General features: G+C 33.5%; 1 protein-coding gene across 6 annotated transcripts in view; it reads left to right on the top strand.

The window, feature by feature from the left end:
* The window catches only part of LOC118006531 (rapamycin-insensitive companion of mTOR), a 122,001-nt gene that overhangs the window by 80,161 nt on the left and 29,660 nt on the right, over positions 1-12,180 (top strand). For all 6 annotated transcript variants that reach the window (XM_034999212.1, XM_034999208.1, XM_034999209.1 and 3 more), the window contains 13 exons: positions 1,219-1,309; positions 1,419-1,485; positions 1,622-1,702; positions 3,917-4,017; positions 5,999-6,164; positions 6,469-6,570; positions 6,687-6,733; positions 8,184-8,319; positions 8,715-8,914; positions 9,157-9,283; positions 9,863-10,027; positions 10,233-10,309; positions 10,980-11,058. In XM_034999212.1, coding sequence (XP_034855103.1) covers positions 1,219-1,309; positions 1,419-1,485; positions 1,622-1,702; positions 3,917-4,017; positions 5,999-6,164; positions 6,469-6,570; positions 6,687-6,733; positions 8,184-8,319; positions 8,715-8,914; positions 9,157-9,283; positions 9,863-10,027; positions 10,233-10,309; positions 10,980-11,058 — 1,439 coding nt within the window. The remainder of the gene's footprint in view (positions 1-1,218; positions 1,310-1,418; positions 1,486-1,621; positions 1,703-3,916; positions 4,018-5,998; positions 6,165-6,468; positions 6,571-6,686; positions 6,734-8,183; positions 8,320-8,714; positions 8,915-9,156; positions 9,284-9,862; positions 10,028-10,232; positions 10,310-10,979; positions 11,059-12,180) is intronic.

Raw genomic sequence — 12,180 nt, 5'->3', positions numbered from 1 at the left:
GATTTTTAAGATGGTTTAGCTAATACACAGAATCCCTCAAAGGCAAAGTACTAAACTAAATATTAAATACCATTCTCTTTTTTTTAATTTTATTTTATTATGTTATGTTAATCACCATACATTACATCATTAGTTTTTGATACAGTGTTCCATGATTTATTGTTTGCATATAACACCCAGTGCTCCATTCAATATGTGCCCTCTTTAATACCTATCACCAGGCTAACCCATCCCCCACCTCCCTTCCCTCTAGAACCTTCAGTTTGTTTCTCAGAGTCCATAGTCTCTCATGGTTCGTCTCCCCCTCTGATTTCCCCCCCTTCGTTTTTCCCTTCCTACTATCTTCCTTTTTTTTTAACATATAACGTATTATATGTTTCAGAGGTACAGGTCTGTGATTCATCAGTCTTACACAATTCACAGCGCTCATCATAGCACATACCCTCCCCAATGTCTATTACCCAGCCACCCCATCCCTCCTACCTCCTACCTCTCCAGCAGCCCTCAGTTTGTTTCCTGAGATTAAGAATTCCTCATATCAGTGAGATCATATGATACATGTCTTTCTCTGATTGACTTATTTCGCTCAGCATAATACCCTCTAGTTCCATCCACGTCATTGCAAATGGCAAGATTTCGTTTTCTTTGATGGCTGCATACCATTTTCTTACTGCATCATCATAACATTAAATTAATATAAAAGTAAAACCTCATATCATCACCTAGGTATTGCAAATGAGCTGTGAAATTAGTAGAAAAATGGACAAAGACAGAAATTAGATTATCTAATTCTCGCTGTAATTTTATTTTAGCCAATGACTCCTAAGTCCCAAAATGAAAGAAGTTTAGATCTGTGTACATCGGTAAATCATTTATTTTCTGTATGCCTTTTTAGTCTTTTTTGTAAACATTGTTTTAAGATTTATTTATTTTTTTTAGTGGGGGTAGGGGCAGTGCAGAGGGAGAGAGAGAATCTCCAGCAGACGCCCTGCTAAGCCAGGAGCCCTATGTGGGGCTCAGTCCCACAACCCCTAGATCATGACCTGAGCCAAAATCAACAGTCGGACACTTAAACCGACTTAGCCACCTAGGCGCCCCTCAGTCTGTTTTTTTAACCAACATTTTACAACATTATTTATAGCCTGACTAGCTGATGGTAACTGATGTGTTTTAGTGATTTCTCATTTTCTTCTAACTACCTAATTTTAACTATTTTAGATCCAGGCAGATTCCAAGACAGTTGGAGACTTTCAGATGGCTTTGTAGCAGCTGAGGCAAAAACTATTCTTCCTCATCGTGCCAGATCCAGGTAGGATTTAGAGGAATAGTTCAAATTTATTACAATTGCTGTTTTTATGTTAAATTATGTAACATATTGAACACTATCTAAACTTTTTCTGTGCTGTGTTTATTTCTAGGCCAGACCTCATGGATAATTATTTGGCACTGATACTCTCTGCATTTATTCGTAATGGACTTCTAGAGGTAAGACTTATAAACCTTATTTTATTTTTTAAATTTTCTCTGACAAAGTTCTTTCAGAGCAACAAGCATATATGATGCGTAAATGTGTTCCTACTTACTATTTTGCAAGAATAATATTTTCTTTTTATTTTCAAAGGGTTTGGTTGAAGTGATAACAAACAGTGATGACCATATCTCAGTTAGAGCTACCATCCTTTTAGGAGAGCTTTTACATATGGTAAGTTGAGCAACTTGTGATTATGTTTCATACCATTAATGTTTTAATTTATAAAATAATGTTACTTTGTAGTATCTCAAAAAGTAAATTTGCGGGGCGCCTGGGTGGCTCAGTCGTTAAGCGTCTGCCTTCGGCTCAGGTCATGATCCCAGGGTCCTGGGATCGAGCCCCGCATCGGGCTCCCTGCTCCGCGGGAAGCCCGCTTCTCCCTCTCCCACTCCCCCTGCTTGTGTTCCCTCTCTCACTGTGTCTCTCTCTGTCAAATAAATAAATAAAATCTTTAAAAAAAAAAAAGTAAATTTGCTTTTTTTTGAGTGTTTGTATTGCAAAGAGCCCTTGATGCCTTGTATCTATCTATACATATATGTATATATAGTATGTGCGTATATATGGTATAGCTAGTTTTATAAATGGAACATGTAAAAATTAAAAAGTACTGAATATTTTTATACTCACTTTTATGTTGACGTTTTGAGTCCTATAAATCTTAATATATCTCAGAAAGACCTGCTGCCTAATAAGCAAGAAATTACAAAACTAGATATTCAGTCAGGTAGCAGTGGAATTGATACGGCAATCAGTGCCTGAATTTTAGAAAACTGAAAAAAATTGGAAGTTTAACTTCCTTGTTTGAAAACATTCTCTGCAAACTTGTGAGTTGAGGTTTAGAAGGTGAGTTCTTTTTGTTTTGTTTTGTTTTCGTTTTTTTGTTTTTGGGGGGTTTGCCTTGATTTTATGACATCAGTAACTTCTGGAAACAAGGAGCTAAGAAAGTGATCCGACCATTCTCTACTCCCAACAAATCAAGCAATGGGAGAACTGATTGCAGGATAGAATTCCTATTTCTAGATCACCCGTTCGTTAATAGAATACTAAAAAAAAACCATTTTAACTGATTAAGGAAGAAATAACCTTGTGGCAGATCTTTTAAAATTATTTTATGATTTTCTCTTACTGACAGAGTACTTTTTGTTGTTTCAGCCTCCCCACCCCTACTATTTTGTTTTGTTTTGTTTTGTTTTTCCACATAACAGCTGGTCTCAGTGAGGTAAAGAGAATTAAACAGAGTTTAATGATAACTGTCTTGTTTACCATTGAATTATTTAGCCATATCCTCTGTTCTCCTTCAGTCCATCCATGGAAGAATTAAGTAATACTGCAGATTTTCAGATCTGATTTTTTTTTTTTTTAAGATTTTATTTATTTGGTCAGAGAGAGGAAGAGGGCACAAGGAGGGGGAGAGGCACGCAGAGGGAGAAGCAGGCTCCCCACTGAGCAAGGAGCCCGATGCAGGACTTGATCCCAGGACCGTAGTAGGATCATGACCTGAGCCGAAGGCAGACAGATGCTTAACCGACTGAGCCACCCAGACATCCCTTCAGATCTGATTTTTTTTTTAATGAATTAATTTTTTTTAAGATTTTTATTTACTTGTCAGAGCGCATGCGTGTGTGCAAGCACAAGCAGAGGGAGAAGCAGGCTCTTTGCCAAGCAAGGAGCCCGATATGGGACTCAATTCTAGGACCCTGGGATCACGACCTGAGCTGAACGTAGACGTTTAACTGACTGAGCCACCCAAGCGTCCCTTTTATTTTAATTCTTGATATATCATTTCCTGTAGGGTTATCAATATCTAGAATTATTTGCTCTTTATGAAGTAATCTTTTTTATAAATTTCATTTTTCCCTTCCTCCATGACCAGAATTCTTGATTCCCTTGAAATATAAAAGCTGGTCATTTTGAGTATAGTGGTATTAGTTCATTGCTTATTATGCTTTCATTTTCTGGCTTCCACATTTAATTAATTTACTTATCTTCATTGGTAGAAAGCAGATTGAGTGGTGGATTTTGCTTGGAAAGCAGGATTAATGTAACATTATAGCACTGGATCTAAGTTTTGATATGTAATCCTTTGAGATCATTTAAGAATTGAGTTTAATTGTAATTAAATTAATTTTAAGTTACCACTTAAATTATAATTTAATGTTATAATAAAGGATCTGTAAAATTCAGAGTTTTATTAATGTAATATGAGTCTGTATCTTCATTCTGTCTCATCCTTGTTGAAAGTAGGTAAGATAAATTATGATAAATAAGTTTGTATTTGAAAGGGAATCATTTCATGAGTAAAACCTTTAATATTTTATCTATGGATAATCTATAACAAAATATTTCTATTTGTCAACTCTTAAAAAATATTATGTTTCATTTTAGGCAAATACAATTCTTCCTCATTCACATAGCCATCATTTACACTGCCTACCAACCCTAATGAATATGGCTGCATCTTTTGATATCCCCAAGGAAAAGAGACTGTAAGTATCAGAGCTCTAGCAAAGACTGTGCCTGGTATATTTAATACCCATTTTGATGACCTTCTCTTCTTTTTAAAATTCTGTGTGTGTGTGTGTGTGTGTGTGTGTATAGATTATGCTTGGAAATTCTTTTTTTTTTTGGAAATTCTTTTGGGATGCCTTACAGAGGAGAGGAGAATTTGATAGTATTATTTAATATAGGCTACAGAGTATTATAGCTTAGAAAAATCAAGTTTTTCTAGCATTTTTCTGGATAAGGACATAAACTTTCTACCACATCATTAAAAATGTTGTTTGAGAATTTTTTGGACTATTTTATGTTTTGAGTAGCAACTCAGGCTTTTTAATGTCTAAACTATTTCAAGTTAATAAAGCACAAAGTAGCAATGTATTCTTTTGTATGTGTGATTAAAAATTTTAGAGTTTAGTAACCCATACTATAGGCGTTGAAGTAAGCTAACCTCTTAAATCTGAAGGAGATATTGCAAACAGAATTTATAAACAAAGGAATGGTAATACAGCTGTAGGTCTGCTGGAATTTCAGTACTAATAATAAAATATAATTTACAAGGTAAAGATGGAGAAGCTTGATTGGAAAACCCTCATAGGAATCTTTTTCATTTGGTTAAGATTATGTCTAAGCCAGGGTGTTTTTTTCCTTTCCTTCCTTCCTTTTTTTTTTTTTTTTTTTCTTTTTTTAATTCTAACTATTATAATCAAAGAAATCTATATTTGGACTTCTTTTTGGTAATATTAGTGAAATGTAGTTCATTAGCTATTCAGAACTGTGAATTTTTATTGACAGGTATACATTTCTTAAAAGTTTAGTTAGCTTTATTAATTCAGAAGTACACATATGGGCCTCACTGTAAGTAAATAATATTCTATTAATTCTAACTCTACCATTAAATATACTATTATTTAATAGAATGAAGTTGTATTCGAAACCAAGAGTTACTAGGGATTATCTCAGTTCTAACTCTAGGCTTCCATTAGTAATGATAGCTTTCAGCTTTTTTTTTTTTTTTTTTTAAGTTTATTTATTTAAGCAACCTATCTCTATATTCAGTGTGCGGCTCAGACTGACAACCCTGAGATCAAGAGCTGCATGCCCTACTGACTAAGCCAGCCAGGTCCCCTTTCAGTTTTTATTTTAGTAGTTTCATGATGGAAAAATGGATTTCCCAAAGCCTGGTAGACCTAACCTCTCTGGGTCAGATTATGGCCGTGAATTTCAGGGTTCATCAAGAATTCAAATTTACCTTCAAAATTTCAGCAATAATAATCTTATAATGGTTTTTTGGTTTTGTTTTTTTAGCTCAGCAAGCTCTCTTTACTTTCAGTACTTGCCAGTATGAGAGCATCTCAAGGTTTTAAAATTTTAAATCTGATTTGTTTTTACTAGAAGTTCTGGAGTTGAGACTTGATTGCTACCAGATTGTTGAAAACTGTGCTTTTATGGACCACAAACAAGGAATTAAAAATGAGTTTTAAAAGGATACCATTAACAGTTGCAGATCAGTGGGGGAAAATAGAGATTGTACAAATTGATACTGGAATCAGTTATCCACATGGTGGGGGGGAAATGAAATATGCCAGCCTTATATCATAAACAAAAATCGGTTTCAGCTGGTTTAAGGATTTAAATGTGAAAAACAAGTTCTATAAGAAAATAGAGAAAACTAGGTTTCTGACTTTCTGGGAGTTCTTAAAACCAGTATACAAAAAGTGCCCACCACACAGAAGACAAGATTAGTAAATACATATTTAGTTGGATCTACGTAATTAGTGTTTCTTCATACAAATCAGCAGTGTTCTTGATTTTTTTTCCTTTATGGTTCCAAATTTGATTAAATAATTTACTTTTTAATAACAATCTCTAGCCTTGAATTTATATATTTTACTGGAGTAATTTACCAAAGTGATCTCTTTAAAATTATGCTAGCTTTGCTACAGAATTAATTCAGTTTTTTTTAATTAGGCGAGCCAGTGCAGCCTTGAATTGTTTAAAACGCTTCCATGAAATGAAGAAACGAGGACCTAAACCTTACAGCCTTCATTTAGATCACATTATTCAGAAAGCAATTGCAACCCACCAGAAACGGGATCAGTATCTCCGAGTTCAGAAAGATATATTTGTTCTTAAGGTACTGACATGAAACGTCGCAATTTTTAACTTAGTTTCCTAATTTTTAACTGATGGATTTTAATATGCATCTACATGTTTGAGTTAGCAGTTTTATTATTCATGCTTATGGATTTTCAGATGGCTTTCTAGTTTTATAATGACTAGGCAGTTTAGAGCTATGTTTTTATAACTTGTTAAAGTTAAAAAGCCTTGCTAATTCATCCTTAAATGAAAAATCTTTGTATTTTTAAAATTTGAACTTAGTTTTCTGAATGTGAAGATAATTTGCCTTAATTTTCCTTATTACTTTCTGATGATTTTAGGATACAGAGGAAGCTCTTTTAATGAACCTTAGAGATAGCCAAGTCCTTCAACATAAAGAGAATCTTGAATGGAATTGGAATCTTATAGGGACCATTCTTAAGGTATGAAAAGATACTTCTTGGTTATGGCTTCATTTTATTATTCATTGTAATTCATCATAATTATATTTTGGGAATTGATAAATACATATATGATATAACATATTATGTTTTTCTAGTGGCCAAATGTAAATCTAAGAAACTATAAAGATGAACAGTTGCACAGGTACGTAACAACTGTTTTGCATTTAAATTGAAAGAACTTAGATTTGAATTATATTATGCCTAATACCTGTGAAAAGTAATAATTGGTATTTTAAAGATACATGCATAACATTTTAATAGTATTCAGTAGGTACATGTATACATTTTTGTGTATACTCTTATAACCTAAAAGCATCCACTAATTCTTTTCCTAGTTATCTATATTCTGGTTTTAGTTTGGAACAAATGAAGTAATTCAGATAAAAGTTTCTCAAATTGGGGTAATGTCAACCATGTTGTAATCTTAGCCCTAAGGTATGAGGATGACATAATAAGGTCATAGTGTTTCCCTCCCAAAATGATGGCCATTTTTACTATTCTGCTTCTACTTGCATTTACATCTGACTTTGGAGGGTTAGCCATTTTTCCTCCTCTTTACATTTCCCTTAACCAAGTTGATGTTCTCCATACCTTTCATAAAACATACAAAGGTTCATGGCATACACAGTACTTCAAGCTACTGTGTAGTTCTCTAGTACCCAGTGCATTTTTCCTCATCCTGAGTTTAGACTAATCCACTACCAGTACTGATCTCCTTCAATAAGAGGGCCTTCATGTTTCTGAAAAATTTTATGTCCTTGACATTATTATTTGGTTGTATTCACCTACTCATGGTATTTAACTTAATATCTGTATTAAGTTTATACGGAACATATATAAACTTAAACTGGAATAAAGAAGCATAGCATCAACTTTTCATACTGCTTGAAAACAGATGAAGTCTCATTCAACTTTGTTTCTCCACATCCTAGAATTGGCACCATTATTGGATTGGATTGTAGTGCATGAAATTAAACTGAACTAAGTTAAATGGAAGCTTAGCCCATAATGTTGAAAGCTATAACATTGAAATATAAATTGTGTTCAGTACTCATGAATTCAGTTGCCTAAATTTTACCTGCAGCTTTTGTGCTTGGCTTTTTGCCTAATTGTGAAAAACGGACAGAATTGTAGTATGATTTATTTTGCTTACAATTATCCAGTATAGGATTATTGTATAGAGTCATGGGACAAAGATTATCACAAAATACAGTAAAAGAAAATTTATGTTCAGGTGTCTTCATATTTATCCAAACTTAATTCTGGCTATGTTGTATATCTGCGTTTTTCTAGCTAGTATCTTTGTTCTCTACTATTTCTTTCAGGCATCTCACCATAAAGTTCTTATTTCACAAGCTATTCTTGACAATTAAGGTGTTTTATTGATTTTTGCTATTTTGTTGTTTTTGCATGCGTGTGTGTGTGTGCGTGTGTGTGTGTGTGTAATGTACCAGATGTGTTTATTCCTTGCTATTTACTCCAATGGCTTAAATCCAAAACATTCAAAACCATATTATATATCTTAAGCTATGGTTAAGATTTTAAAGTAATTTTGATTTCTTACTTTGTTGCTAATTTTATTTTGCTCTTAGGTTTGTACGAAGACTACTTTACTTTTACAAGCCCAGCAGTAAATTATATGCCAACCTGGATCTGGATTTTGCCAAGTCCAAGCAGCTCACAGTTGTGGGTTGCCAATTTACAGAATTTCTTCTTGAGTCCGAAGAGGTAATAAGCACTTTGAATATTTTCCAGAGCAAATGTTTCTCATTGAACTTGCCCCCTTCCTTTTATTTCTGAGTATGCATAGTTGTATTTAGAAACATAGGGAGTGAGCCCAGACCTAGATTTGAATCCTAACTCTTGTCACTAGCTAGTTATGTGACTTTGGACAACGTATGTGCCTTATAGAAGACCTGTTTTTCTCTTTGTAAAATGGAAGATAATATAATCTTCATGCAGCATTGTGTTGAATGAGATTTAAAAAAACATACTCAGTGATTGGTATCTGTTATTAGTAACTTCATCATTATCATTACGTTTTTTGGATTTGATTAAAGTTAATTTTCTAATTATAGTCACTAAGTGCTTTTCCAGTAATACTACAATGTATTTGCTTATAGGATGGGCAAGGATACTTAGAAGATCTAGTAAAAGATATTGTTCAGTGGCTCAATGCCTCATCTGGCATGAAACCTGAAAGAAGTCTTCAAAATAATGGTTTATTGACTACCCTTAGTCAACACTACTTTTTATTTATTGGAACACTTTCTTGCCACCCTCATGGAGTCAAAATGCTGGAAAAATGCAGCGTATTTCAATGGTAAGTATCCCTAGGTTGTCTCAGTATATTCCTGAACTTTATTTTTAATGTAGTCTGAAATGGTATGCTTTTTATTCTGTGTACATGTATTTGGTAAATTTTATTAAAATACAAAAAAATTAGTTATCTTGATGGCTTTGTGACTCTTTTTTATGTGATATTTGTCACTAAATGCTTTCTTTCAGAAATGCTTGTTTATATTTCCATCCTTTTTGTTTCTTTTTTCTTTTTTTTCTTTTTAGTCTCCTTAATCTCTGTTCCTTGAAAAACCAAGATCACTTACTGAAACTGACTGTTTCTAGCTTGGACTACAGCAGAGATGGATTGGCAAGAGTCATCCTTTCCAAAATTCTTACAGCAGCCACTGATGTGAGTATAACATCAACAAAACTATATTTTTTATAGCCAGTTAGTTCAATACTTCATAAAATTTAGCCAAGCAAAATTAATTATTAATTCTAAGAATATGGGATGGAATTTGAGTTTACTCTAAAACAGTAGTTATTCCATGGGGCTCCTGGTGGTTCAGTCGGTTAAGCGTCTGCCTTCTGCTCAGGTCAGGATCCCAGGGTCCTGGGATTGAACCCTGCATCAGGCTCCCTGCTCAGCGGGAGGCCTGCTTCTCCCTCTCCCTCTGCTGCTCCCCCTGCCTGTGCTCTCCTGTTCTCTCTCTCTGTCAAATAAAATCTTTAAAAAAAATAAAAATAAAAGTAGTTCCTCCAAGGAACTGTATACAGTACCCATATCTTTCTATGAAGGGGAAGAAGCAGCTAGATTGAAACAGAAATATTTACTAGTACTAAGAAAATGTATCAGGGGCTAGACCCTCAATTCCAATTTTTCTGCCATTTTCAAGTAGCAAAACTGTCCCCCAAAAAAGTCCAAATAGGCTATCCATTAAGTTTGGGGTTTTTTTGTTTGTTTTTATATTTTCCTTTATCTTTGTAGGCCTGCAGGCTGTATGCAACAAAACATTTAAGAGTATTATTGAGAGCTAATGTTGAATTCTTCAATAATTGGGGAATTGAATTACTAGTGACCCAGCTACATGATAAAAACAAAACTATTTCTTCTGAAGCTCTTGATATTCTTGATGAAGCATGTGAAGACAAGGTGAAGGTTTATTATTTTATAATAAAATACTTAGACATGAATTTTTATTTAAGTATTTTAATTATTAAATTAATTTTAATTATTAAAGTACTCAATTTTAATAGAAAATTATGTGAAATTATAATGTACTTAATACAGATGTTTTGGAAACATAATTTACTATCATTTTGCAATTGTTAATTTGCCTAATAATTACCTTTTTTAGGCCAATCTTCATGCTCTTATTCAGATGAAGCCAGCTTTATCCCACCTTGGAGACAAGGGTTTGCTTCTCCTCCTGAGGTAAATGTTAAGTAAATTTTTCTTATAGTTGTGTTTTTTGTTGTGTTCTCTTTAGCAGTGTGTTTTAAAGTTGGATTCAAATCCAAATAGGAAACACTTTAAATTTAGAGTTTAGTGTTAACTTCTGGGTGCCTGGGTGGCTCAGTTGGTTAAGCGACTGCCTTCGGCTCAGGTCATGATCCTGGAGTCCCTGGCAGGGAGCCTGCTTCTCCCTCTGACCCTCCCCCCTCTCATGTGCTCTCTCTCTCTCATTCTCTCTGTCTCAAATAAATAAATAAAATCTTAAAAAAAAAAAAAGTTTAGTGTTAACTTCTGAAAGAGGTCTATTTTAGAATCTTAGATATCCTTTAATACTGAAACTCATTGTTTTCCTTAATGTTGTTTCATTGTTTTTCATTGTTTTCCTTAATGTTTCCTTTACATTTCTGTGTGTCCTTATGATTTTCATGACATTTTCTTTACTGTGATTGGATTCATGTGTTTTTGCAAGATTATGAAAATTTATTTGTATTTGAAATTACAGTAAATAATAGTTGACCTTTTACTCTCAGGAAGAAGCTATTCCTAAAGTCTTTAAGCTCTTTAAACATAGTATTGCTTAAGATAGTTTAACTCCTTAAACAGTTGTGGTCAGACTCTGTGTTAAACTATTGTTTGTTTTAATTTACAGATTTCTTTCCATTCCAAAAGGATTTTCCTATCTGAATGAAAGGGGTTATGTAGCAAAACAATTGGAAAAATGGCACAAGGTAACTTTCTGTTGAGTAAGCTTCAGTTTATGTTTTTATCTTAGGAAATAGATCTATGAATTTAGAGGATTTTTTATATTGGTGTCTTGAAGCTAAAGAGGTTAAATATTTAAACATTCATATGAAGTCCAGTCTTAAATTCTATGTATTTGTGTTTATATTTATCCATTTTTTAAACCACATTATTTTAGAGCAAACTATTGATTTTGTGTATATTCTATTGAAATTTTGCTTTCAGTTTAATTGATATAATCTACTGGTATAATTTATTAACCGTGTTTACTATCATTTCTTTTATTCTTATTCTTGGGTCCCTTATGATAGCCCTTTTAAGCTGTAACTAAAACAATTTTCCTAAATGAAGGAAGATTGTAAAACAACTGTACCAAGCAGATAAAATATTTTAAACTTTATTTTTAGGATGCTTCTTGACATAAACCTGAGAACAAACTTCTTGTTATTAGTTAACTTCCTAGCTTTTCTTTAGTTGGTCATCACTGTGATTTTATTTTGTTTGAAGCATTATAAATTGTCAAAGCATCTTAGAAACCCATGGGTAATCAATTCTAATGCAAATAATTTTTGGGTTCTTCATCATTTCAATCATGATATTGTCTATACTGAACCATATTTCACAAGAAATTCTCACCTTTTAAAAATACTGTAACTATAAAACATACTTTAGGCAGTGTCTGGGTGGCTCAGTCGGTTAACGTCTGCCTTCAGCTCAGATCCTGCTATCGAGCCCCACGTCCGGCTCCCTGCTCGATGGGGAGCCTGCTTCTCCCTCTGCTGCTCCCCCTGTTTGTGCTTGCTCTCTCTCTCTCTCTGTCAAATAAATAAAATCTTTAAAAACAAAAACATAATTTAGGCATGAAGTCTTTCAATAATTAATGAATTGGGGACTTGAAATAAGATGTAATAGTTTTATTTCATAAATAGAAGTTACTTAAATTACCATGGTAAAATCGGTCACCTTATTATACAAATTATATTAGGAAGTTGCTTAGCATATCTGGTACAGTACTTTCACATAGTAGGTACAAAATGTAACTGCCATAACAAAGGCATGTGCAGTGTATAAAGAAACACAAAGGAAGGGTTAATGATTCTACCTTAGGG

Source organism: Mirounga leonina, unplaced genomic scaffold, assembly GCF_011800145.1.
Source record: "Mirounga leonina isolate KUSES-001 unplaced genomic scaffold, KU_Mleo_1.0 Mir_97, whole genome shotgun sequence".
NCBI lineage: Eukaryota > Metazoa > Chordata > Mammalia > Carnivora > Phocidae > Mirounga > Mirounga leonina.
This window is presented reverse-complemented; position numbering and strand designations above follow the sequence as displayed.